The 26829-nt window shown below is 43.1% G+C and overlaps 1 protein-coding gene across 1 annotated transcript in view; it reads right to left on the bottom strand.

Moving 5' to 3' along the window:
* CACNA2D3 (calcium voltage-gated channel auxiliary subunit alpha2delta 3) overlaps positions 1-26829 on the bottom strand; it is an 899902-nt gene that overhangs the window by 177984 nt on the left and 695089 nt on the right. The window contains exons 27-29 of the mRNA XM_027121113.1: positions 9921-9982; positions 8589-8633; positions 2177-2239 (exon numbers count right to left, since the gene is read on the bottom strand). Of these exons, the coding sequence (XP_026976914.1) occupies positions 2177-2239; positions 8589-8633; positions 9921-9982 (170 nt within the window). The remainder of the gene's footprint in view (positions 1-2176; positions 2240-8588; positions 8634-9920; positions 9983-26829) is intronic.

Here is a 26829-nt window from a genome sequence, read left to right as displayed (position 1 = left end):
GGACACTTGAACATTTGGCAAACTCTGTGGGTATGCGCTGCCACTGGGAGCAAGAAGGACATTTGCATTTCTTGTGTGTAAATATGCCAGTATCAATGGAACTGGTTGTAAGATGAAGAAGAATTAGCCTAATTGGAGTACAGGAAACCAGACATCAAACAAGCTGAGGCAGGGCAGGCCCATAGGCTCCCTGGGCTATTCTATCCAGAAATGAAGCATGGATCAGGACCCACATGTAGTGGCCATGGCTTGGGAAAGGGTCACTATTTCAGTGGTTTACTTTGTTGGTTGGTCCAAGAATCACCACTGGAAGACATCATCATGTCCTTCCTCCCCCAGGATCAGGTTCCCACCCTCAGCCCTCCATGATTACGGCAGGATGACAGAGCTTCTCCTCACAGAGGACTGATTTGGTTTCTCACTCCTCCCAGACACATGGGCATATTACTATAGGCCTATGGCCAGTCCTGCTCCCAAGAGACTGGCCTTGTTTCATGGGCTCACCTTTCCTATCTAATGTCCATCAACTGTCCAACATCCAGTGATGTCCAGCATCTGAGGAGACCGTGTATGCGCAGCTTGAGTCTCAACTGTGTAACTGTCACCCACCAAAGGTGCATTTAAAATCTCACAACATGGGCTTCCCTGGTGGTGCAGTGGTTGAGAATCCGCCTGCCGGTGCAGGGGACATGGGTTCAATCCCTGGTCCAGGAAGATCCTGCATGTCGTGGAGCAGCTAAGCCTGTGCGCCACAACTACTGAGCCTGCGCTGTAGAGCCCACGAACCACAACTACTGAGCCCACGTGCCACAACTACTGAAGCCCGCGCCCCTAGAGCCCACGCTCTGCAACAAGAGAAGCCACCACAATGAGAAGCCCGCGCACCGCCACGAAGAGTAGCCCCCGTTCGCCACAACCGGAGAAAGCCCTCACGCAGCAACGAAGACCCAACGCAGCCAGAAACAATAAATAAATAAAATAAAATAAATAAATTGATAAAAAGAAAATCCCACAGTGTTCTCATAGATAAGAGGGGAAACTGAAGCACAGTTCCCACATGTTACCTGGAGCCCGTGTTCACAAATTAACAAGCCATTGAGCTGAGACACTAAGGAGTCATACTTAAAGGCAATTAATTAATTAGGCATTAATGGGTCTATTGCACTGTTGACTATTAAAATATTTTAAATGATTTAAATGAGACTTCATTATAAAAAGCTAGTATCCTCAAATATTAGAGTTAGAAGAAGCCTCCTTTAGTCAACCATCCTCCTTTTATAGAGCCCGCCAGGAGTCCCTGGCGGGTTAAGTGATGCACCCAAGATCCCAAAACTAGTTGAGGAAGAGAGTTTGCATCAGAAACCATCCGCCTCCACTTCTGGTGTTACTTTACTACACCACAGTGCTAAACTTGTCTGGATTTGACTTTCTTTTAACATGCTAATTTCATTTCTAATTGCAGAAAAAGTTGTCAGCCACCAAGTTTTAAAGAAGAAACCCGTGTTTCTCTATTACAATGCTATTGATTTTAACTCTTATTTTGATTTCCAAATATCAGTGGAGCTTTCTTTGCTGAGCGCCCTAGCTTGGTTTCTTTCCATCTCTCCCTCCTGCCCCTGTACTGCACACAGCTCAATTAAATGAAAAACATTCTTCCTCTATATGTGGATTCTTGTCCCCCTGTGTTGAGAACCCAAGTTAATCCTTGAGCTCAGATAACTAATTTTTAAAAAGTCAGAACCAGAAAGAAAGCCATAAAGAATAATTACGTTGGCATACATAAATACATACATATATTTGTGTGTATATATAAATTACATATATATAAAGATAAAATATTAAAAGGAGGAAACCTCCTTAAAACTGCCCAAACTCTTTCAGGCACCTCCATGTCAAGGCAAAGAGTTCCATAAATTGAACATTTTATGAGTGAGGGAGCAGACCCTGGGCTCTGCACCCCTCCCCACCTCTCCTCTCTGGAGGTAAAATCTCTTTGGGGCCTGCTGAGAAGTAGGCTGTGACATTCTTAAAGGGATGGAAATAAGGTTTTATAATCTCCTGCTATTACCTCTTAAATACAGATCATGTCTCAAAGTTTCAACACCATAATTTGTTCCCCCAGACCCAAGCACAGTCTGGGATCCTTACTTTGAGTAGGTAGAAATTTCTCACTCACTTGTGTGTAGTCTTCAGACACCAGAATAAATCCATTATTGTCTATGAGGTAACAGTTCACAGTCTAGAAAATAAAAACACCACAGTTTCAACTTTGGGTTCTCAGACTGCTTTTACACGAAATGACGTACTTCCAACCTGAGAGACACCTATTTTAGGCTGTTTTGGGAGAACTGGAAATGCCTGCTGGCTCTAGGAGTTAAGGCTATGGTTAAGCTAACCCCAGCACTTACTCTTCAAAACTAATTAACAAAAATAAAACACGAAGCAAGCCTTGAACATCCCCGATTAGGATAAAAAGAATATACATTTTAAAGTTATGCATTACAGTTTATCTTCCTTTTCAAAAATTTTTATGACCTGAATAATATTTCCCAGGAACAAAGTGTCCAGAGGCCCCCAAGCCTGTATTCATGGTGGTTGAAGTACGGCCTGTTTTGAAAGCAAAACGCCAGCACAATGCCATTAATTTAATGATGTATTAATGAAAACACCGTGTCAGCTCAGAAGACCATCAGGGGACCAGGTAGTATTTTTTAATTTGTTCATAGACTTAGGCAGGAGGGAAGGGGCAGAACTTCTGTTAAAGGGTCCCCTCAGGCCTCCTAAAGGTTTTCAAACTGTGTTTTTAATTGGGAGTTGGATTTGGGGGCAGGGCTGTTAGCTTTTGGTAGCTCAGATTTATAAATTGTAGCAAGGTAAGCCCAAACCTCTGCTTCCCCCACACTACTTTAATCTCAAGTGAATGATTTGCTACAGGCTAAGTCTTAATTACAGTGCTGTGGAGTTTAAATTTAAGGTTTAATTCCGTTCTTGATGTAACTCAGTTTCTATTTATTGCAGCTTTACATACCGACTGCAACATTTAATTTGTAACATGTCTTTACCCTGAGCTAAATTCCCCTAGCTCCAGACCACTGCAGGGCTGGTGTTTTCTGGGACATTTACCTATCTGTGTAGTCGATTTTAGTGAGGCACAAAAGTACAGCAGTAAGTTGGTCAGAAAGATGCATCCTTTATTAGTAGGCAATGGTGGAGAATCGGCAGAAAATTAAAAGCCCTGCTAGCATCTTTTAGAAATGAGTCGGCTGCTTTGGTGAGCAAGCGTTTCTCTTGGTTATCCCAAGGGGCCAGATGAATGACTTGGTCACACTCTTGCTATTAAAAGAAGCTCTTAGCTGCAAGAAGACTACTTTGTCCCTGGTGGTAGTCTTGACAAACATTCTCCTTTTTTAGGACACAGCACTATGAAAGCACTCATAGAGTTCTGCTGTCCAATATGGCAGCCACGAGCTACATGCAGAGTTAAGCTTAATTTTAAGTTAATTGGGTCATATCAGACAAATCTATACCCTTGTTTATTTGAGTATCCTGATTGTCATTTTGCAGATATAGACCCTGATGCAAAGGGAGGTTAACCTCCTTTCAGTCATACATGTTGAGCATAGAAGTGGCCTCCATATTAAAATACTGACTCTCCAAATCCTTGCAATTGCATAGAGATCCAAAGTCATCATAACTCACCCTCTATCCCTAATTATAAAGTGAGTGCCTACTCAAACATCCCTAGCCAACTGGTATTGCTGCTATTAGACCTATATCTTTGGTCAATCTCTGTTCATCTAATGTTGTAAATATTAGACAGTACAAAGCAAATAGATTATAAAATCAACTGAAATCTTCGGAAAGAGGCAATATTTCATGAAGTCCATGAAAGTGATATTGGAGATCAGCTCCAATCACACAGGAAGCCATTGGCACACTAGTATCTGTCAGAGGTAACACATGAAGAAAGAAAACGTCACCACAGATAACATGAAAGATGCTTCTGAAGAGAATGATTTCAAAAGCAAGGGACTAAGAGAAGCTCCTGGGGAAACTGATCAAACTCCACTACATTTGACCTTCCTTGTGATCACTCTGAGAAAATCAAATATAAAGTGAAGGATTCTACATTGTGATTTTTATAATTTTATCAGAAATATTATACTCCCTACTCCCAAACCAAATGTGTCCTTTGTTTATAGAATTAGAGTATGACTGCAATTATAATTTAAATTTGTTAAATAAAATAAATGTATTTTCACCATTTCCACTTTATTTAGAGACAAAGCTTCACTGAAATGTTTCATTATTTGCCATTAATGTTTGTTTCTTTCCCCACCCTCATTTCTTGGAAATGAGGACCTCTGTGCTCCTTATAATGGCCAGCACTGGGTGGAATTAAGGTTGGATTGGCCATTAGGAGACTCACTTCTCAGGTATCCACCTTTGCTCCTACTCTCTTCTGGTGTGGAAGGCACAGAGGGAAGGCATCTGTAAGAAACAGATATTGCCAACACTGTGATTGACAAATCACTGAGAAAATCACAGGTCAGAAGCAAGGATGCTGTGTCACTGATGTAGAATTGGGTCCCTTAATCTGAAAGGTGTCATTTAGTTTTCATTATAGACAATATTGCTATGTTAGGTATATTTAGTCTCTGTAAAGACTTCATAAACAGACCTTCCTTGATTAAATTATCGGGAAGTATGGTGGAATGGAGTAAGGCCACTGGAGTAAAGCGAGCAGGGTACTGGGTTATGAAACAGGACAGAATTAGCCAGATTCCAGTCTGATAAATTGTTTTCTCTGTCTCTTTACAATAAATGGCCAATCACCTTCTGCATACTCCCTCCTCCAGTAAAAGTAAATAGAGGAGATATTTTCTCAGCTTTCCCTCACTATGCTACTTCTGCCCCAAATTAGATATTATGCTACTTTGTATCTCTAGGCTACTTTCTACTACGCTACTTTGTATCTCTCAGAAGGAGTCTGCCCAGAGCCCTGTCCCAAGGGTAGACTGACAGGCTGAAGGGCTTGGGGAAACCAGGAGCTCTAAGTTTTGACAGATATTGTAAGCAACCACTCCACAGCCACCTGTGACAAAACATGTAAAGATGAGGTTGTTTGAAAAATGCAGAGACAAAGACAGAGTAGGTGAGAGAAGTTGTCTTTTTTTAAAAAGGTATCTTTCTTCAACTACTTGATGACTCAGTATTGCTCAGAGAAGTCCTATTCCAGGCCACAAAGGCAGGTCAGGTAGATATCTGAGGTTTAGAGCCCCAAACCAGGCCATGGGAATTGGGCAGTCACAGATAGAAAGGAAAGCTGGGGAGAAAGTGTACTTGGGGGTGAGAAACACAGCACCACGCCTGTGTTACCTGGAAGGTTACCTGTGTTACCTGAGGCTAAGATACTAGCTTGAGAATCGGAGACTTTGACAGTTGCTATCAGTGTGACCTTGAGCAAAGCCTTTTAACACTCCCAGTCTCAGTTTCCTTATCTGAATGATGGAGACAGCAACAACTATTTCAGAGGAGTGGTGAGATTAAGTAGGCCAGCGAGTACAAACTGCTGAGCACAGAGCAAGGTGCATAGTGAGTACCTGAAGGACTTGTGCTTGTGTCTATTCAGCGTATGACGTTTATTGGTTACCTACTGTGTGCCCTCTTTATAAGTATCCTACTGCTGCAAATTGAGTTTCTCAGAAAGGGAAGTTGTTACATAGTTTATAGCAAGAGGCTGGGGAGGCAAGTCAGCTGATAAGCATGTGCGCTCATCTCCCCTGCTAACCAGTTAGCTCCTGGAGGACAGGGGCTATTTCTGACTCTGCTTCCCATTGACTCCCTGGGTGTTGGAGGTACCAGGCACATAAGGAGGGCTCAGTAAACGTGTCTTGAAGGAATGAGTGAGTGTGTGAGAGGCTGCCTCTTAGGTTCTGAAGTTAACGTTCGCCTTGGGTGGAATGGAGCTCCTTAAAGTCGTCAGTCAGGCCCATGGCCAGGCTCTCCATGAAGATGGATCTACAAGCCAGGAAGACATCTGGCCATACCGACTCCACCCACTGGCCCAGGGCACTCTAGCCAAGGCCCAGGGAGGCCATTGTTGGGAGAGACAGAGGGACTGGAGTGGATCCAAGGCAAAGCATGTCTGATAAGTCTGTGGGAGTTGGGCCAGGTCTTCAGTACAGAGGAGAAGCCAGAAGCATGTGAACTTAATGAGCCCCCACAGCTGTTTTTAATGGGGACCTGATCACTCGAGGGCAGTTCGGAGAGTGGAGGGACATGGCCTCAAAGACTTAATTAAAAGCTATGAAAGGGGAATGACACGTGGAAAGAGTCTGCTGAAAGGATGGAAAGGGGCCTGGCTTTTCCATTTAAAACGATGTCAACTGCTTGCCTGAAGCCAAAATTTAGAGTCAAAATGGGAAATGGATGATAGTTTCAAAGTGCAAAATGAGCATCAGATCAAGTTCAGCAATCCAGCAAATTCCATGCTTAATTTTCAAAGTGTGTGAACTTTTAAAATGATATTTGAATGGGGGTCCATCCCAATGGCTGCTAAAGGAGATCATTAGTAGTGAGGAAGCCATGCCCAAGTGGAAACTGTCATTGCCTGAAGTGTATATGTGGTTGCCGTCTGAGGTTTTAGGTTCAGGTGAGCCACTACTCTAAGGGAAGAACACGTCTGCAGACGTTTTTGTTTGATAGCTAATGTTTACTGAGTGCTTACCATTCGCCAGGAGCTGTGCTATACAGTTTTCATATATTATCTCATTCATCTTCATCATTACTCTGTGAGGTAGGTGTTTCTACCCCATTGTATAGTTGAGGAAACAAAGGCAAGGCTTATTACTGTCAGAGTCACAGTTTGAAGCTGTTCTAACTCCACAGCCTATACCTTTAACCACTATGCTAGACCACCTGTGAAATCAGTTACTGAACAACTAATATATATTGTATGTTTTGAAGTCTAAGTGGGAATCCATTTCCACTTATTTCTATATATGAGAATGCACAGAGGCAGTGTGGGTTGTAGGAACACTGCCTCTAACTTTATTCATCAAATTATTCAACCAACTATTCATCCATCCATCCAACCAATCAACTAGAAACCAATCAATCAACCAACCCAACTATCCAAAACACCATCAATCACACTAGCCAACCAACCATCCATCCAGTCACCCAACTAACCAACCAACTGTCCTCAGTTCCTTTACCACAAATAGGGATTAGTAATTGTACAAGTAAAGGGCTTAACATAGGGCCTTGTGACACTGATTAATCAATATTATTGTTGAGCTGAGTTGTCTTGAGCTGAACACTCCAGTAAGACAATTAATGCCTCAAAGACAGAGGAGAGGTTTGAAGCCACTTGACTATCCTATGAATGGCATCCCCAAACTTACTGAAAGGGTGTTGATCATAAAACATCATAGGGTACTCTTTCCTACAGGAAAATTATTTTTGATCTGATGGTCAGGAAAAATTGGGGTTTTGCTGAAAAGATGATTGATTAGTTTTTACTCTTTGGATAGTAACTCATATAGCAATTATGTTTTTTTTTAAACTGGCAGCCAGATCTTCGGGGACTGAGCATTTTGTACTTTAGCTTCACCCTGGACTCCCTTTTATATTTCTCTACTTGTCTTTGCTTCACCTACTTTTTGGAAATATACTTCTAATCTATGTTTTCTGAGTTAGAATTACGTTTGGTTAGGATTTCTTTAATCCCTGTGGTAACCAGAAGGAATATGAATGTGTGATCATTTATAAGTTCCAGTTTATGTATTGACTAATGGTTTGGCTGACTCAGAGAGAGGAAGGCCGCCTAAGCCAAAGTGAAAGGCCACTTCACACCTGCTTGATCCAAAATGTGGGGCAGAAGATACATGGGATTGGATGCTGTAAAAACTTAAATCTGATGGACAGACTTAGGACAGTGGTAATCTTTTTTCTTCTATTGCTCATGTGTGGAATTCAAATTCCTCCTCCCAAGATTGAGGGAGAGGGAGAGAGATAAAGAGAAAGAAAGAAGGGAGGGAAAGGGAGTTGTAGGAGGGAAGCATTATGCTAGAATGCAACATTCTGAGTTTTCAACTCTTTGATTTTTGGCTTATTACACGAAATTAAGCAAGTCATTTTATTTCTCTGATCCTCAGTTTCTCCCTCTGCAAAATGGGTCATATATTCCTAACCATTTCATTGGGTAGTTAAGAAGATGAAAAGAGGTACCCCATGGGGAGAAAACTTTGAGAGTTGTAATATGAGTTTCAAATGGCAGTAATTTGTATCGTTTTTTATAAAATGCCAAAGTCCCAGTAGTGCTGTTCGTGGGACATTTACATCACATTTCTCCAGCTCTCATAAACTATCTGATTGGGAGAAGAAAGAAAAAGAAAGAAACAAAGCAAATGTCCTTGGGTTTTTGGAGATTGGTCCAGAGCCATCTGTTAGACCTGGCTCTGTGAGACATTCCCCCTGTGAGAAAACACCCTTAGTTATCCAGCCACTCCACCACCACCCGCCTCCGCCCCTGCCACCCCCAACTTGATTAGGGCAGACACAGGGCCAGGAGGCCATCATACCTCATCATCACAGCTGATAGAGCATTTGCCATCCAGAGAGGCGCACTGTGGGGTGAGGGGGAAACAAAAGGAAACGTGTCATTTGGACACACCAGCGTCTGCTATGACTGCCACTTAGTTACTCAAGGACAGCCTGTCAAAGTCCTAGCCTGTTATGTAAATTTCATCCAAATTTCATCCAAAGAGAATGTACTCTCTAGGATGAGTACCAGCTCTAAACAGTAATATAAAAGACAATTTGGGGACTTCCTGGTGGCACAGTGGTTAAGAATCCGCCTGCCAATGCAGGGGACACGGGTTCAAGCCCTGGTCCAGGAAGATCCCACATGCCCCGGAGCAACTAAGCCCGTGCGCCACAACTACCAAGCCTGCATTCTAGAGCCCGTGAGCCACAACTGCTGAGCCCACGTGCCACAACTACTGAAGTCCATGTGCCTAGAGCCCGTGCTCCGCAACAAGAGAAGCCAGCCCGCTCACTGCAATTAGAGAAAGCTCGCGCAACAAAGACCCAACGCAGCCAAAAATAAATAAATTTATTTTTAAAAAACGACAATTTTGGGGTAACAGGGCCCTTTTTCATTTTAATTTATGTTGTCCATTTTAGTTTATGCTTCATTCAATATTGATGTCTTTTTAAGACCTCAAATCTTTGAGTAACAAGAAATATAATTATGTATTCATTTAATTTTAAATTAACCCCCAGTGACTTTTTTTTAAAACTCCTGTCTGTGTTCTTGGTACATAGTTTCCTAAAGTATCTTCATTTAAGAAATGATATACCATTTCAATATTTAGAATTGGACAGATGGAGGCAAATTATGTGTTGCCATTTCTGCTGAATTACTGAACAAATACCACTGAGATTACTTAGTACAGAATGTATAGTGCAAGTAAAGAATGTTCCCAGATTATCCAAGGCAGAGAAGCCCTTGGCCAAAGAAGGCATGCTTAGTCTAACCTAGTTATGCAAAAGCCTTCAAAAGAGATTCACAAATAAGTAATTGGGCACCACAAGATTAAAAGAAAGTCACTATGAAAATCTGCAAAAGTCCCCAATACTTAGAAGAAACACTTCTCTTTTAGAAGGTCACTAGTTTGATCTCACAATTACAACTGTTGCAGGAGCAAATTCCCTGCTTTCCCAGCATGTGGTGTCTAACACGCTGTCAGCCCTTTACTTTGCAGTGAAATGAAAGGTAATCTGAGCAGCCCAGCAGTTCATTTTACAAATATTCATCGGAAATCTGGCACTTTTAGGCTCCGGGTACTCAAATGTGAACACCTGTATAATAACAGTGTCGCTAATGCTTCAACATGCTGATTATAACTTACCTGTCTGCTGGCAGTCCAGAACTTCCTTTGGAAAAATTCAAGTTTCATCTGAATGCCTACAGCTTGGACAAATTATAAATAAAACATGGCATTAGAGATCTCTTTACACAATTATTTAAGATTATCATTGAAAATTATCTGTCAAGGTAAGATGCTGATGTAAGCATATCAGATAAGAACACTTAAAAACTAAATTTACAGTGAAGCATACAACTAAAACATTTTATCTTTCAGGTAAGGAATTTTCAAGGTTACCTGTACTCATAGAACTCTTGACAGAACAAACTGAGCACAGTGCAGATGGCTTTTTGGAGAGATGTTACTTGAGTGTTTCTAAAATTCATATACTTGTGGTCACCACCCTCCCCAGCACAGCTGAAAACAGGAATGGAAATAAGAAGGATATTCAGAAGATCACGGTTTCTTCAGGGTTCCCATTTCAGGGTTCCCAATTATCATTGCATGAACTTGCATGCCTAAAATGTGTACTCTGCATATATTTTTGAGATATGAAACTTGAAAAGTACTTGTCCTGAGGCTGGTGTTTGGAAGCAAGTCACTTGGCCATGATGTGACTTTGTTGAACTGTCCCCCAGCATCCACATCTCAGTGATCTTCTCTCCCCAGCAACTCTGGTGGAATTATATAGTTCTTTGCTTGTCTGTGGAAAGTTCCCTAAGGCAACAGTGGATGCTACTTCTAGTAAGAGAAATGTGCAGAAATGGAAGAGGTTAAGAAAGTGATTTGAAACTCTGGGAAGAAGAATTCGGTGGAACCTCAGAACTAGGCAATGAACAAGCTCAGAATATTTCTCTCTATGAAGTCAAGACAAAGTAACTCTTGAAACCATTTTCGAAAGTACTCAAGTCAGGGAAAAAAGCTCGTCAGATGGTGAGAAAACTTTAGAGGAGATGGAAAGAAAGAATGAGACTCTGTGCTGGAAACACTGCACTCCCCAAGGGACACCATTTAGCCCTGGGCCGTTTTGCAAACTTCAGTCCATTGCACACAACTTCCCCAATTTTTGCCATATCCTTATACCACCAGTATTGTTATTTATCTTTCCACATGCTTTTTCTTTTGCTGAAATACCTACAGTAACTTCAATCTACATAATAATACCTATCAAAAGAGATACACAATTACCAAAAAAAAAAAACAACAACAAAGAAAAACCAAGTTCACCCATATACTTTTATGTGGCCACCATGTTAGATGCCCCCCACCAACTCCCACCTTGGGTAAACATTCTTCTGCGGGCTTCTGGAACTTGAAGATTTATGAAGGTCTTGGGCTGTTACCCTTATAAGTACCAAGTACATTTCTACTTCCTAAACAAATTGTTGGAGCAAGACCTGAGAGTCAAAGTTAACTGGGATATGTACACTTAGAGAGACTCATCCTCTATCTTTGCACTTAGAATGTCAGACTCTAGGGTGAGACTAGAGCTAAGCATGGCTGTAACATGCAGAATGGAAGACTCTGAAATGCACCATTTCAGCACTCTGGGTTCATCCCGCTTTACCCAAAGTGTCTTCCATCTTCCGGAGCACAAGCTCCCCAGCGACAGGGACATGTTGTTGCTCCCCACTGGATCCCTGCCTCCAGCAAGGTGCCAAGCACATAGATGACTCACTGGTAAATGATTGCTTTTTTAGAAAATCTGTTCAGGTGATAGTATAGTCACTAGATGGATGGATGGATACATAGATAGATAAACATCAGTGTGAATTATAATCATACCTGAATAAAGGTTTTTCAGTGGCAGTTCTCAACACATTAGAACCATCTGGGGGACTTCAAAAAAACATTCTGATGCCTGGTGCCTTCCCCCTCCACACTAAGGCCATTTAAATCAGAATTTCTGGGAGTGGAGCCTAGGCATGGGTATGTTTAAAAAGCACCTCAGGTGATCTGAATGTGCATCCGGGGTTGAGCTAGGCTACTCCACAGGCCTTACTGTAGATAACAAGTTGGCTATGGAGGACCTACCACGATATGGGCCATTTGGTCAGACTATAGCATAAACTGCTCTTCCTAGCCCTGGAGAAAATTTCAGAGAATACCTGAAGGAGGCTGATATTGAAGCCTGAAGGCTGTTCACTGCAGTTTCAAATGAATCTTGTCTTCCAAAATGCCTGACGATCCATATCCCTATTGGAGACGAACCAACTGAGGAAGCTGTAAACCAAAGTGCTGGCTGGGTTTTTAGTCAGATCCACCGGCAGGCAGAGGTAAGAGCCTGACCTGGACTTAAGAAGGGGCTTGAGGCAAGTATCTCTGGTTCTACCAAACACAGGGAAGGATGAGAGAAAGCTGACCTCAGAGCAGAAGGCCTAAAAACTGTTGTGACATTCAGTCACTGGTATCTAAGAGGAGGGAGGAAAACGAGTTTTCTCTCTTCCTCCGTGTGTATCTCTTCAGGCCAAGGTCAACAGCCACGGCAGGCTTCGAGACACAACAGGATAAAAGCAGAGGGTTCCCTGAGAGAGTCACCCCACGGTGACCTTTCTATGGTGTTTCTATTCCCAGCAACCCAGAGCTGCCCCTGGCCCACCCATTGTCTACTGAGTTCCCCTGTCAGTCACCCATGCCCTTTCTGAGCACCCTTCCCATTCTCTGATGGAGGCCCTGTTTTCACCTCTCTAATGAAGCTAGCTGCTCCCTCCTGGGTGTTTATCCATCTCACATACTTGCAGCCTGCTATCATCTGCCCCTTTCGGTCTGTATCCCAGCTCCTCAGAGTGCTTTAATCTTGCTTCATGAGTCAGTCCCTCCATCCCATTAATCATGCAGGCTGCTTCTCTCTGATCTCCCTCCAGCAGGCTGCATCCTCTCCCTGGTCCTGATGCCCTAAACTAGACACTACTTCCCTCACTCCTCACTCACTCCCTGTCTGGGCCATGAGGTCGATGCCAAAGGACTCCCAGACAGTCTTGATTATAATGGATCTGCTCCATTTTGCCCTGGCTGTGTTTTTTTTTGTTGCCCACATCCCTTCCAGCAACTCTGGCCCATGGTTTCCCACTTCCGGGTTTGTAGTACATTCACCTACAAGTTAATATACTTCTCTATGATTAAGAGATTCACAAGCCCATTGGTGGGTCAATTTCACGACCATTTGTTCAGTGGCGCTTTCTATGCCAAGCTCTAAGCTGGGTGCTAAGGGGAATGAGACCACATGCTCCCTCAGAGTCTATGTGGGGAGTGGCCACGTGGTAAAAGCAACATCAGAGGCTTAAACAGAGAACTGTGGAGCACAGAGGATGGGGCAGACTTGGCCTGGGGGAATCGGTAAGAACTTTGTGTAAGATAAAGCATGGAGATCTAACTCATAGAAAAAGTAAGAACAGAGGAAAGATGAGAATCAAGTGCAGAAACAGCACAGGCAAAAGGATGGAGCCTTTCCAAAGACCATACTGTCTTCTGAGGCTTGAAAGAATGTGAGTGGGGGAGATGGTTGTGCAGGCTGAGGTCAAATGGAAAATGGTCTTGAATGTCAGGCCAACACACCTGAAGAGTATCCTGTAGGCCAAGAGTTGGCCCAAGGGCCAAATTTAGCCTCTTTTTATCAATAAAGTTTTACTGGCACACAGGCACCCTTATGTGTTTACGTACTGTCTGGTACAACAGCAGTGCTGAGTAGTTGCAACAGAGGCTGAATGGCCCACATAGCCTAAAATAACTTACTGCTTGGCCATTTACAGAAAAAGTCTGCTGACACCTGCTTTAGGGTCTGAGGAGCCATTTAAGATATTTAAGTAGAAAAGTCAAAGGACCTCAGATCTGTATTTCAGAAGGTCCACAATGAAAGCCCTGAACAGGAGGGACTAGGAAATGGCCCGGACAGTGGGAGACAGGAGAGTGAGGTGAGTCAGGCAGCCACAGCCACTGGGTGCATTTGGCTAATTATCTCTTAAGTACAAACTGATTTAAAGTAAAAAACAAACAAACAAGCAAACACCAAAAAACCAGAATAAAAAATCCCCTCCACAAACAAACAAAAACGCTTAAGGGCATTCCTATGGCTAATTCTATTCAGAAAAACAAATACAAGCTTCCACAAACAGAAATTTAGCTTCCTCTTGCTATTTTCCTTTGTTTTGTTCCAGTTTTATTTTTCCTGTTTTCAACTTTTATCAGAAAAAAGATCATCATTACTTCAACAACTCCTCCTCTCTTCTCCCATCCCCCACACGTCCCAAATGGAACCTGAGATATTTGTCATGCCCGTCTATTTTGTTCTTTCAACATTTCAAGCCATAACGGTATATTCTGATTCAAGTCAATCCTGCTAATTTAATAAGAAAAACAAGGACTGAAAATGCTTTAGCGAAACCCAAGTCCCAAAGAGAATGCAGAAAATTAAAACACCATTCCTGGGGTTTGAAATTTTTTAGACAGTCCAGAAAATCATCAACATATTTCTCCTGGAGTTCACGGTGCTCCTCACTTCCATTTGATTATAAAGGCTCCCCGGCTCCCTGCTAGGAACTTTCAACACAAGGATGGAGACAGAGTCCCTTTTCCATGACTGCATCTGGTGGTTTCTTACTCGCCTCCCAGGAGCAGAACTGACCCAGAAGAAAAGTATCCCTGGGGACCCTTCCTAGAATGCCAATATGATGTGAGCCTCCTAGGACAATGACCTTAAGACACTAGGATGGTCTTTGGAAACCAACAAAACAGCAAAATCATCGTTATGAGAATTGTCATCCCAAAGAGCCCCAGAGCCTTTCATATGAAATATTCATGCATCTGGAGCACTGACACCTCATAATTTGCTTTGAATTAGTCAGGTTACTGTTGCCGTAACATACCTCAATACTCTAAAGTATGCGTGAGTACAGATTTTCAGCTCAGCAATACAGACCACAGAGCTTCCATGAAATATCTTCCTTCCAGGTTTCCTCTTTCCCCAACTCTCTAACTTCCTTCCTACCTACTTTTCCCCTCCCTCTCTTCGTCCAATGTTTATCAGAAACCAGATACGTGACAGGTGGTGAATGTATTGAAATGAAGACATAAGGGATGCAACAGCCATGGATGGAGGCCTGGGGAGGGCAGTCAAATCGCTGAAGAGAGGATCATACTTCAGGATATTCAGAGCTGACGGAGTCGAGCATGATCCAAGCACCAAAACACAATGGCACTTCATTTGCAGAATGTCAGTGATGAGTGCACTGGAATTGGGACCAACAGCTGACCTCACATGCTGCAGTCCTATGTTGTCCACATTGGTGGCCAGTAGCTACATGTAGCTATTTAAATCAAAATTAAATAAAATTAATAATTTAGTTCCTAAGTTGCACTAGCCACATATTAACTGCTCAATAGCCACATGAGGCTAGTGGCTACTATACTGGACCCAACAGATCCAGAACATTTTCATCATCACAGAGAGTTTAATTGGACAGTCATCACTGATAACAGGAAGGAACACAGAGAGGAAGTGGACACTGGTGTCCCTTGAGGATGAAAGTTAACGTTTCCCACAGACCCATCCATGCTACCCACTACCTGGAGGTGAAAGAAATGAGGATGACTTAGGTATGGAGAATCTAGAGCAGACAGACCTGCCCGTGTGAGAAGACCTGGATTTGCAAGGGGAAGATGGTAATTAGTTTGAGAGAAACCCAAAGAAATCAATGCAATATGCTCAATGTGGCTACCACCCTCAAGATTTATTTATTTTGCTTTATAAAATTTGAAAATACAAATTACATTTCCAGTGCTATTATATTCAAATGCATTCAAGATGAAATCATGCATGCATCTCATATCAGGTTAATAGACATGCATTCAAGTGTAATCCGAGACTCACCAAAGAACAATGTTACATGTAAAATTAGAAATAAAATAACTTTTTCATATTGTATTCATTTAGAAATAATTTTCTGTGGGCTTGGCCTCAACTGGCAACTTACCCCTAGGAGCACAAATCGGGTTTGTAAAACAGTGCTCACCACGCCTGGCACGCAAGCTCACACAAAACGCCCCTACCTCCATTTGCCCAGTTCTCCAGCCATGCGATATATTCACATACACATAGAGAGCTCATCCAGGAGACAGAAAAACAATCCTGCCGCCATCAACAAATTATAACCAGGAAAGTGTTTATCAAGAGCTCTGGTTGTGAACACTGTTTCTAAGACAGCTGAGTGCCCATGGGTACATCATTTCACTTCTCTGTCTCTACAAAGAGAATCACACTGGCTCTAGCTTCTGAACAGGACTTTCGTGGGATGGGGATAAATGATACAAAATAAAAGGATGTGTATCAGAACACTCTAAAGGGTTGACAGTGTTGTCAACATTCATGTGATGATTTGTTCCTAGTTTTTAATCCTTTTTGCTTGTATTTCACCACTAAGTACACCTTTTGTGCCAATATATTGACACTGAACAGAAGATTCATCCACGATAAATCCATATTGTCCACTGCTACCAAGGTCCCTCAGGATGTAATGTTGGTGGGTAAACACTCTACAAAATTATAATACCTTAGAAGTGGGGAAAGGCCACGTGAGCACTGGCAAAATGAAGCAGAAAACAGAAGGCAAAGATTCCTTTCCAGCTGAGCAAGCTTGAAATGGATTTTTTCCCCTTCAGGATTAATGAAAGGTGTGTCCCAGTCCTCAAATCCCATCACTCACCCCTCTGGAATTGTGATTATCCATGCACACTCAGGACAAGGTTAGATAGGTCAGCGTATAGAATCCAAGAGGGTTTTGTCCCTGATACTGTCACCATCAGCTCCATGTGCTCATCAGCCAGGCTACCCGGACACAAAGCTTCTCAACTGACTGGCTACTGCTGGCAGCATGGGGACAATTATTTCATTCCAGTGCTCAGGCTCCCCTGGGCTGGCTTGGCCCACAAACAGGAGTGTTTTCTTCTAATAGATTCCAATTCCAATTCATGGGTAGGAATATGGTAGAAAACCTTCTCCTTATTAGAGAAAATAAAACTCTAATAAGTTAATAAATAAAATACATGCTAAGGATTTCCTTTGTATTTCATCACTTAGGAGTGGAACAAGTTTTCTTAAAATCCAAATTCTACAAGTACATGCTGGCCATACGTTTTCTCAACTAGAAAATGAGCTCCTTTCTGGCCATATTTCTCAAGCAGGGTAGTGGCTCTTTTTACACAGCTGGGTTAATATCTCCCACCTTGTCCTCAGCCCCCCTCTGACAGAGTCCCTGAATTTTCATTCCTTTGTGCCCAACAGCAATGACGGCTTGCAGTGACAGTAACAAGCCATGGCACATTTGGATTACAACTTGCCTTAATTAACGGTCAACTGTAATAGCTGCTAGCCAAGCCACATTTGTTTAAATGTTTTCTTCTGTTTGTTTTCAAAATAGTTAATTGCAAGTAGAACTAACAATGAATCTGAATGTCACTTTTTTGGAATATTTCATGATTAACTGGGGGTTTGGGAAAAGGCCACTGTCCTGGAGCGCTGAGGAAAAGAACTCTAACCTTCCTTACATCAAATACAAGCCCATTCCAGGGGTCTGCTAATGTCCAGGATAAATGACTTACCACATGAATAACAGTTTAAAACTGTAATGTGAATTATGACATAACTCATCTGTTAAATATTTCATATGAAGATTTTAATGATTTGCATGATGGAATGTTGGACAAAAAACACAACTGAAATCCTGGGACTAATTTGGGCGAAACTGAGAACAGAGTATACTCATGGAGACGAGGGGGAAGAAAAGGCAGCTGCATTTATGCCCCCCTGGGTGTCAGACTGGCAAGTCCAAAGGCTTTCTTAAAAGATTATAGGGACGGGAGAATGATCAGCAACAACCTTTTGAAAAATATTTAGATCAAAGCCACTATTTGTTTATTATAATCTTGGTAAAGCCTGAACATTAATCTCCAAGGTATGGTATTATTTCAGAAATTAGGGGGAAAAAACACATTCTCACAGGAGCAGGCACACCTCATATTTTAGCCTATGCCGAGTGAAGAAATACAATGATAAAAGGGGAGGAGGCATTTTAAATATAAACCCCTCACCGATTGCATATTTCACTTCTGAAGTATACCCTGTGGTATTGGGGTGGAGGGGGGGTAATCTTTCTTATACATGCTTTTAAGTAACAAAGAGCTACATGATATATGTCTGTGGTGAGAGAGAGGGAGGGAAACAGGACTCATTATCGCTTGATTGACAACGCGATAGCAGAAGATTTTCTTTGAAGACTCATAGCTGCAGAGGTCTGTTTTAATCTGGAACCATACCCACTCACTGTCTGTGACTGGCTTCCGGGAATGTGTGTGTAGGAAGGCCTGATCCCTTCGCCTACACATTTCTTTTGTAGTCACTTTGTTTTTGTCCTGTCAGAGCTTCTTGGGAGCAGTCACCTTTGGTAAAGTATAATAAATGACAATTATGAATGTTTCCTCCATTTAGATTCTAATTACTTGACAGAATCAATGTTGAAAAGAATTAGCAGGGCTGTGGAATGGAATAATAATTTTCTTTTCACCCCTGAGGTAATCTGGAAGCATTTTTCCAGACTTCATCTGAAGAAACCTATATTCCCTCAGCTTTCTGAGGCCACTGAAGCTGGCATCGAATAGTTTTTGTCAGATCATTTTATGCTCACAAAACTCTTCAAATAATATTATTTCAATAAGGTTTTCAAGCCAGTACATTTTTAGAGTCAATTCCCATCCTTTCAAACTTTCAGAATAAAACATTTAATAAGCCTCAGGCTTCATTGTATTTTAATCAGGGTTACGCAAATCAATGTCCATTAAGAAAATTATGAGTTTCCAAATTATAGCTCCCCAGTTAATAATTTCTTATTAGGTCACCACCTAATAACAGTTACCAAAGAGATTATAACAAAATCAGGGGTCATATTTCCAAACATTTCAAAACCCATAATAGAACGGTCACATATATTTGCCAAACACCTCTGAGCTGGATGTTGATGACTGTATTCAATGCAAAGCAGCACTAAAACATCCACATGAGAATGTAAATTGGTGCAACCACTACAGAGAACAGTATGGAGATTCTTTAAAAAACTAAAAATAGAGCTACCATATGATCCAGCAATTCCACTCCTGGGTATATACTTAGAAAAAAAGAAAACACTAATTCGAAAAGATACACACACCCCAATGTTCATAACTGCACTATTTAGAATAGTCAAGACATAGAAACAACCAAGTGTCCATCTACAGATGATTTGGTTTAAGAAGATGTGGTGCGTGCGCACACACACACACACACACACACACACACACACACACAAAATGGACTACTACTCAGCCATAAAAAAGAATGAAATATTGCCATCTGCAGCAATAGAGATGGACCTAGAGAATATCATACTAAGTGAAGTCAACCAGTGAAAGACAAATATTATATGATATCACTTATATGTGGAATCTAAAAAATAATACAAATGAATCTACATACAAAACAGAAACAGGGCTTCACTGGTGGCGCAGTGGTTGAGAGTCCGCCTGCCGATGCAGGGGACACGGGTTCGTGCCCCGGTCCAGGAAGATCTCACATGCCGCGGAGCGACTAGGCCCGTGAGCCATGGCCGCTGAGCCTGCGCACCCGGAGAACAAACACAAAAAAAAAAAAAAAAAAAAAACAGACTCACAGACCTAGGAAATAAACTTATGGTTACCAAAGGGGAAAGGGAGGAAGGGAAGGGATAAAATAGGAGTACGAGATTAACAGATACAAACAACTACTATACATAAAATAGACAAGCAACAAGGATTTACTGTTTAGCACAGGGAAGTATATTCAATATCTTGTAATAACCTACAATGGAAAATAATCTGAAAAAAATATATATATAACTGAATCACTTTGCTGTTCACCTGAAACTCATACAATATTGTAAATCAAATATTTGTCAATAAAAAAAAATTCACATGGACAGTTCATGGAGCTGGAGGAGGGTATCCAGTTACTCTGATTCTCCAGCTTATATTCCAGGGCACAGAGAAGGAAAGGGACTTGTCCAAGCACACCCAGCTCATCCTAGGGATTCTGAGTCCATTCAGACCCCCCAAAACTCAGATCCCTCCAGGACTGGGTGGGAACTGTGGTGAATGAGAGACCACCCTGTGCTGGTGACAAGTGAGCATCTCAGCTCAGCTGATGCCTTGTGGGAATATCTTCTGGATCCTGCAAGTTATTCTGATGCTGCAGGAGAAGCTGAAAATCTAGAATTAATATACAGACAATTCATTGAAAAATTCACAGCACTCTGATAGGGTTGCCAGATAAAAATTTCTGATTTACTAAATCTGGCAATCCTACACTGAGAGTCACATGGCACACCCCAGGCAATAAGCTGGGGTGACCTCTGTTGCATGTTTAGCCCTGAGAGCACTGAGATAGCTTGTGTTCTGCAGTGAAATATCAGGACTGGAAACCAAGGTCGCCTCCATCAGCATGACTTTCGTGATTTTACTGTTTACTACAGAAAATTCTTGCCCAGAAAGATAAGGCTATAAACCAGTAAAAATACTTTATGATTTACTTGAGAAACTTCCCTTAAATCAACTTATCTGAACAACAGACTGATCAAGAACAAGAGAGGGCCTAACTACAGAATCCGCTCACTTATCAAACAACTCTGCATTTATCAAGACTCAAGAGGTACACCATTCTTAAAGGAACCCAATCCCGATCAGATTCCCACACTGAAGACCCACCCAGACCCCAGAACCCTATCAACACCTGCCTGACTACCCTGTCTTGGACACTCGTAAGACCCTGTCAGGGTGGTGTTCTCCCTCACTGAGCTAGGGAATAAACCTGATTTTGCTTGGTCTATGGACTCTTCTGATGGTCTTTTTGTCAATAGTCAAACTGGCTTTATTTTTATCAAAGCATTAATCCGTATTTGGCATTAAATTATATTATGTATTATTTACTGTGTTTTATTCCTACCTAGCTAGCGTTAAGCTCCTGGAGGGCAGAGGCTGTTTGTCTACACCTATATTCTCTGTACCTAGAGAAGTGCCCAGCCCAGGTAGGCACTTATGATACAGGTCAAAGGAATGACCAGGCGGTTTGATGCTGTGCTGATGGCGATGTCAACTATTCTCAGAATGTTTTCTCTCTCAGGAGACCTACCTTTGCCATCCAGGTATCTTGGGCTCTGTCCTGAGGGAAATGAAGAGCCATGAAAAGGTTCTCAGCAAGGGATGGATGTGAGATGTGAACAGATCCACACTTTGGAAATATCTGCAGGTGGAGGTAGTGGGCTGTATAGTTTGTGTGCGGGGCTGGTTAGGATTTGGTAGCACTCATCGAATCAGGTGAGAGATGATGGACTCCCACTCAGCAGAGGGCACTTGGGATTGGATGGTGAGGTGCAGTCTTGTTTCTAATCCCTCCTGGCTGAGTGAAGCCTGGAACCCTGAGTTTTTCCACTGGCACATCAATCTCATCTGTGTCTTGCCAGACACTGCCCATCTTTTCCACCTCAAGGGCCCAGCATTTTAGCTTGGTAAATTTCAGCATGTTTTGATTTTGCTTGTAAATGAATTATTTCATGAAACATGTTTGTCTGCTCACCAGGCGTGTCTTGGAATTACTGTTCTCTTAAGATAGTATTAGGGAAGTAGTCAATAAAGAGGGAGAACCTATAGGATGAGTAGGAATTCATGAGGACCTAGTGACCTGGTGAAGAGGGACGGTGGAGACAGCATTTTAGGCCACATGCAAAACCCCAAGCTGGGAATAAGCGTGAAGTGTCTGAGAAAACTCCAAGACCATCTGCATGGCCAGTGCAAGTGAAGAAGGTACACTTCCCTAGTCTCTATCAGACAACAAGCAGGGCCTAACAGGGAGGTTCAAACAAAATCTGGTGAGCATTCTGGGGATAGCTCCTCAGAAGCAGAATTGCCCTCTTTTTTTTTTTTTTGCGGTACGCGGGCCTCTCACCGTTGTGGCCTCTCCCGTTGCGGAGCACAGGCTCCGGATGCGTGGGCCCAGCCACTCCGTGGCATGTGGGATCTTCCCGGACGGGGGCACGAACCCGTGTCCCCTGCATCGCAGGCGGACTCTCAACCACTGCGCCACCAGGGAAGCGCCAGAATTGCCCTCTTGATAGTGGGTCAACCAGGCCATTATCTCAGTCTCTATCCAGTGCCTCCATTTCATTTGACATGGAAAGGACGAGAACAACAGAAACAGCCCTGGAAAGACCATGTGCTTCTGAGTGTGCTCATGCGGGAAGGCAGCCTGCAAAGACAAGATCAGCACACCATCGGGCCTGGTTCCCTCTCACCATCTAGACCCCCATTCTAAAGCCAGATACCTGGGTGGTAACGTGTTCGGCTATGGCAAACCTGGACTAGGTCCTCCCACAATAGCTGCACACAATGTGTTTTTGAGCAGGGAGGCAGAAGGGAATGGGAAGTACAAGAGGGGTGAACAGCATTTTGGAGTAATCAAGCCTTTTTTTCCCCTCCAACCTCTTGGACTCTCAAGAGCTTGGAATATTTGGGAATTAGCCATGGGGTGAAGGATGCCAGTTTTGTCCCATAATTTAACCAGGCAGATGTTGAGGATGGAAAAACCATTTTCTGTCATTAAACAATTGCTCCCAAACACATACTTGGCAATACTTGAGTCTCTCATTTGGGTTCCTGAACTGGCTTTCAGAACAGACTGCACTGGTCATGTTCCTGTGCGGGGCCAGGGTGGGCTGTGGAGACAGGGTGGGTGCTTCCTTCTCTGATTTCGCAGGAAGTCCAAATCCCTCTCAGCAGGGTAGAGACCACTGTAGACAGGCCTCAGTGGTAAGTAAGGCTGCCTGACCTCAATGCCCCTCAACTCAGGCAATTATTCTTTCTCCAAAGGTTCCTTGGCACCCAGTAGCCTTCAGTAAAGGCTGACTGACTGAACGAATGAATGAACAAGCAAATGCACTATATTCCAGGCACTAGGCAGTTAATCAGTTGCCTCTTGTGCTTTCTTTGAGGGATAACACTTTGAAAGACAGTTGTTACCAACATTCTTCCCAGAGTTTCCTGGCACACCCTGGCTCTTCTCCATTCCCTCATCTAAAGCATTCCATGCTTAGGGCCGTGGCGAAGGGAGGCACAGAGGAACTCGAGTCTCCAAAGCTGAGGCCCAGAGGAATCTCAGGGCTGGAAGGACATTATGGCAACTGCCAAAATGGAGGAACTGGGCGAGTTCCTCCCCTCTCCACCCTGCCTCCAGCCCCTAAACTGACTGCATGGGAAAGAAGATCTGACTGGAAAGGGAAGCCAGAGATGTGGCAGCCCGGAGGAAAGACCTGCACCAGGACGTCCTCGTAGGTGTCAGCCTTCCCTGCTCCTATCCTGGGACACTGGAACTTGGCTTCCGCTAGCCCTGCTACTGCTGCCAGAGGCTGCAGACAGACGGCGCAGCCCGAGGCTCCCTGCTGGCTTGTCAATAAGGCCCAGGGGGCTGCTGACTGACTCTGGGGCCACCTTGGGCTGGAATGGGGATGCCGTGCACGGCACTGACGTGTAGCTGAGTCTCCACATAGTTTTTCCAAGACTGATATACTGTGCACCACTCACCAATCTAAGGTGCTGCCAATACTCTATCACAGGCCCCAGATTCATTTCGTTTCCTGGCCTGGACTCCTTGTGGATTCCATGTCACCTGCAAGGACCTTGGGTTTCAAACCACTGTGGAACGTTTCCTCTTTTTTGCTAAAAGTTAAACAAGCTGGACCTGATGTAATCACAACTACCCAGAACATCTGCAGCTCTGCTGAGAGTTTGTAAAATCTGAAGATTCGATAAAATCCTCACAGCTAGATACTGTCACTGTCACCTCTGTTTTAATTCTGAGGATACGAAGGTTTCTGAGTGGTCAACCTAGAGGTCAACTACATGGTTTAGAAGCTGAGAGGGACTCTGGAGGAACTAGGATTTGAACCCAGATCTTCATGACTTCAGAGACGTTGAAAAACAGATATCTAAATGAATGAGCTAAAGGGAGTCACCTAAAATTACTCAAAAAGAATATGTATTTAATGAGCCTATCCCTGTAGAAAAGACTAACACTTTGCTTACTATGAGACTGGTAAATCTACACATTTTCTCATACATTTTGCTTTACGTTTTAATTTTTCTTTCCAACTCCTGTGAACTGATCAGTTTCCTGCAGGCCAAAAAGAGTTCCTCAGAGGCTCCTGGCATCTTTCAATGCCTCCAGGCCTTCATGCTTGCTGCCCCTCTCTGAAGAAAGAAGACAGGAGAGAAGCCTCCTTGGAAACAAGGCAGTGGCCCAAAGGAAACCCGTACCCACCTCAGAGCAGAGACAACAGCCTTTGTCTCTAAGGAAGCAGAAAACAGACAGAAGAAACGGCCCAGGACATGAAGGGCTGCAGGAGCTGGTCCCAATAATAGAGGACACACAGGGCACACGCTGTAGGCCAGGCACCCAACTAACATTATCCCACTTAACTTTTCAGCAATCTCAGAGAGGAGATGTTTTTTCCATTTTAAAGATAACCTGCAGGCGGTCAAGTGACTTAACTAGGGCCACACAACTGCTAGAACCGGATGGAATTGGGATTCGAGACCACAAGCCTGACTCAGGAGCCTGCTGCCCATTTTCCTACATGCTTCTCCATGGGGCTGCATCACCCCCTAGGGGACTGTTTTGGAAGTTTGTAGTTTGATTGTTACAGTAACTGGAAGGCCTACAATTCACAAGACAGACCCCAACGAAGAATGGTTCCATGCCCCTCAGGGCTTCAAGTGCTCTGCCTGGTATTGATGTGCTTGGAAAGCATGATCCATAGCTGGGCCCTGAACTGAATTCTGTTCTACATCTAAATACAAAGTATGTCTTGCACGTGAAAATTTCTAAAAATGTAACCTCAGTCCTGTGAAAGAGAGAGACAAATACACTCTGTTTTGCCTGAAACTTGACTATTTCAGAGAATCCCATCACCAAGGAGGCACGGTTTGTGGTTGAGAGGCCCATACAGCAGCTATTGCATTTACAGAAATTCTGTGCAAGCTTCTGGCCTCTTCGTTCTGTCTCTTCTTATAGTTCTGCCCAAACATTTACACACTAAAATATATATTATCCTCCTATAAACTACTCTCCTTTTATTTCTTGATATCATAGTGGGAGCATTCTATAGTTTTTTTTTTTTTTTTTTTTGGGCAGCATGTAGAGAAACAGGTTATATTTTCTATGCATCTCATTTTGGGATAGTAAAGGGAATATTCCAAATTATTATGAAGAGGGATCTTTGGGTAAGATAGGACTGAAAACTGTCCTGGCTTCAGTTTCTCCTTTGCCAGTGAGTCTGGTGAGCAGCCCCCAACCACATACGCCCCCCCCCCCCCCCCCCTCAAACTCCTTGCTTTTGTCTGTAGCTCCCCTCTCTCGTCTTGCCTTGAAAGCATAGATTTGGCTGGGCCAAACCTCACATGTCCCCATGGCTTCCTCTGTGCTTCCCTTCCTGTTTATTTTGGCCTCCACCAAGGTGCAAGATATTGGTACCTGAGGCTCAGCTCAATGGATGGATTTCCCATCTTGGAGGTGAGCAGTAAAGGAACAGCTCCTTCTGTGCTTCCTTTCTATCTAGGAAACATTTCCTAAATAAAGAAATGCTTCTCTTGGGGCTGCTCTGCTTGAGTGTGGAGCTGGGCAAGTGGGCTGTGTTGCTGGTACGTTTTCTTTTATCAAGCAGTGTTGTCTCTGAATTCCAGGCAGGCTGTGCAAGGGAATGAAGCCCTGCAAATTGCTTTTTCTTTCACAAAGCATTTTAATTTTAATTATTGTCAGCACTTATGTCACTGCCTTGGGGGATGAAGAGGGAAGGAGGGAATACTCTGCAATTTCACAGCATATACCAGTTTTCCCTAGAATGGGGAGGAGGGTTGCACAGAGTAAAAGAGCAAGGAACAGAGCTCCCAGTAGATTAAAAGGGGCCTTTGTAGTGGCTGCATCTGTACATTAAAATAAATCTCTCCTAGCACTAAAATAACATCTACATTCATTTGGGACAGTGCCACATTCAGCATTTAAGAAATTTGACAAAACACTGCTTGAGCATGTTGAAGTTTGCCAGCTCACAACAAAACAAGAAAGCTACCTCAGCCGCATGGAAATACTTCTCCCGGTTCCCTACTTTCACTTATGACTCCCATTTTCCGGCTGCACTTAAAAGAAAAAGACTGCCCTTTTTGCAGGTGCCAACCACTTAACATGGCCCTGAAATGGGCAGCAAATTGCCGCTGGAGGTGGTAAACTTCAAGAGGAATCTTTTTCTTTTCCCCTAAAGAAAAATACTGGAGAGGCTTCATGCGTGATAAAGCCTTTAATAGCTAGAGAAACATTATTTGAGGTGGCCCTCAGGTAGACTAGACATGAATAACGCCCCATAAAAGCAATTACTTCTACCCAGAGCACAGCACACCAGATGAGTTTGGCGGGGGCCCTTTTTCCAAGAGAATTACAGGCAAAAGAAATCTTCTATCTAGGATCCCGTAGGATGGATGTGTCTGTGGCAGAGACCACGGTTGCTTCTGTGGAGTGTGTCCCTTCAAAACCCACTCTGAACTTTTCTCAGACCCCGACCAAAAACATTGGGAGATTTTTCAGGCTGCTTTTTGCTGCTTTACAGCACAAGGCGGCCTGAAATAAGTAACCCATCCACTTGCTGAGAATGTTGCTAATGGACCCTGATCCCAGTGCAGTCCATTTGGTTGTGGCATAGATGGACAGATTAGCACAAGTTTAGAGCTGGAATGGTGGAGTGGACCATTGAACCCAACCTACTTATTACACAAATGAGTAACTAGAAGTCCAAAGAAGCTAGCAACTTGACTGAGATGATTCAGAGATGGCCCAGACTGATTCTAACTCCAGCTG

This window comes from Aethalodelphis obliquidens, unplaced genomic scaffold (genome assembly GCF_003676395.1).
Source record: "Aethalodelphis obliquidens isolate GAN/ISIS:26980383/991018 unplaced genomic scaffold, ASM367639v1 scaffold22, whole genome shotgun sequence".
Classification (NCBI taxonomy): domain Eukaryota; kingdom Metazoa; phylum Chordata; class Mammalia; order Artiodactyla; family Delphinidae; genus Aethalodelphis; species Aethalodelphis obliquidens.
The sequence above is the reverse complement of the archived record's forward strand: the minus strand, read 5'-3'. Positions and strand labels throughout refer to the sequence as shown.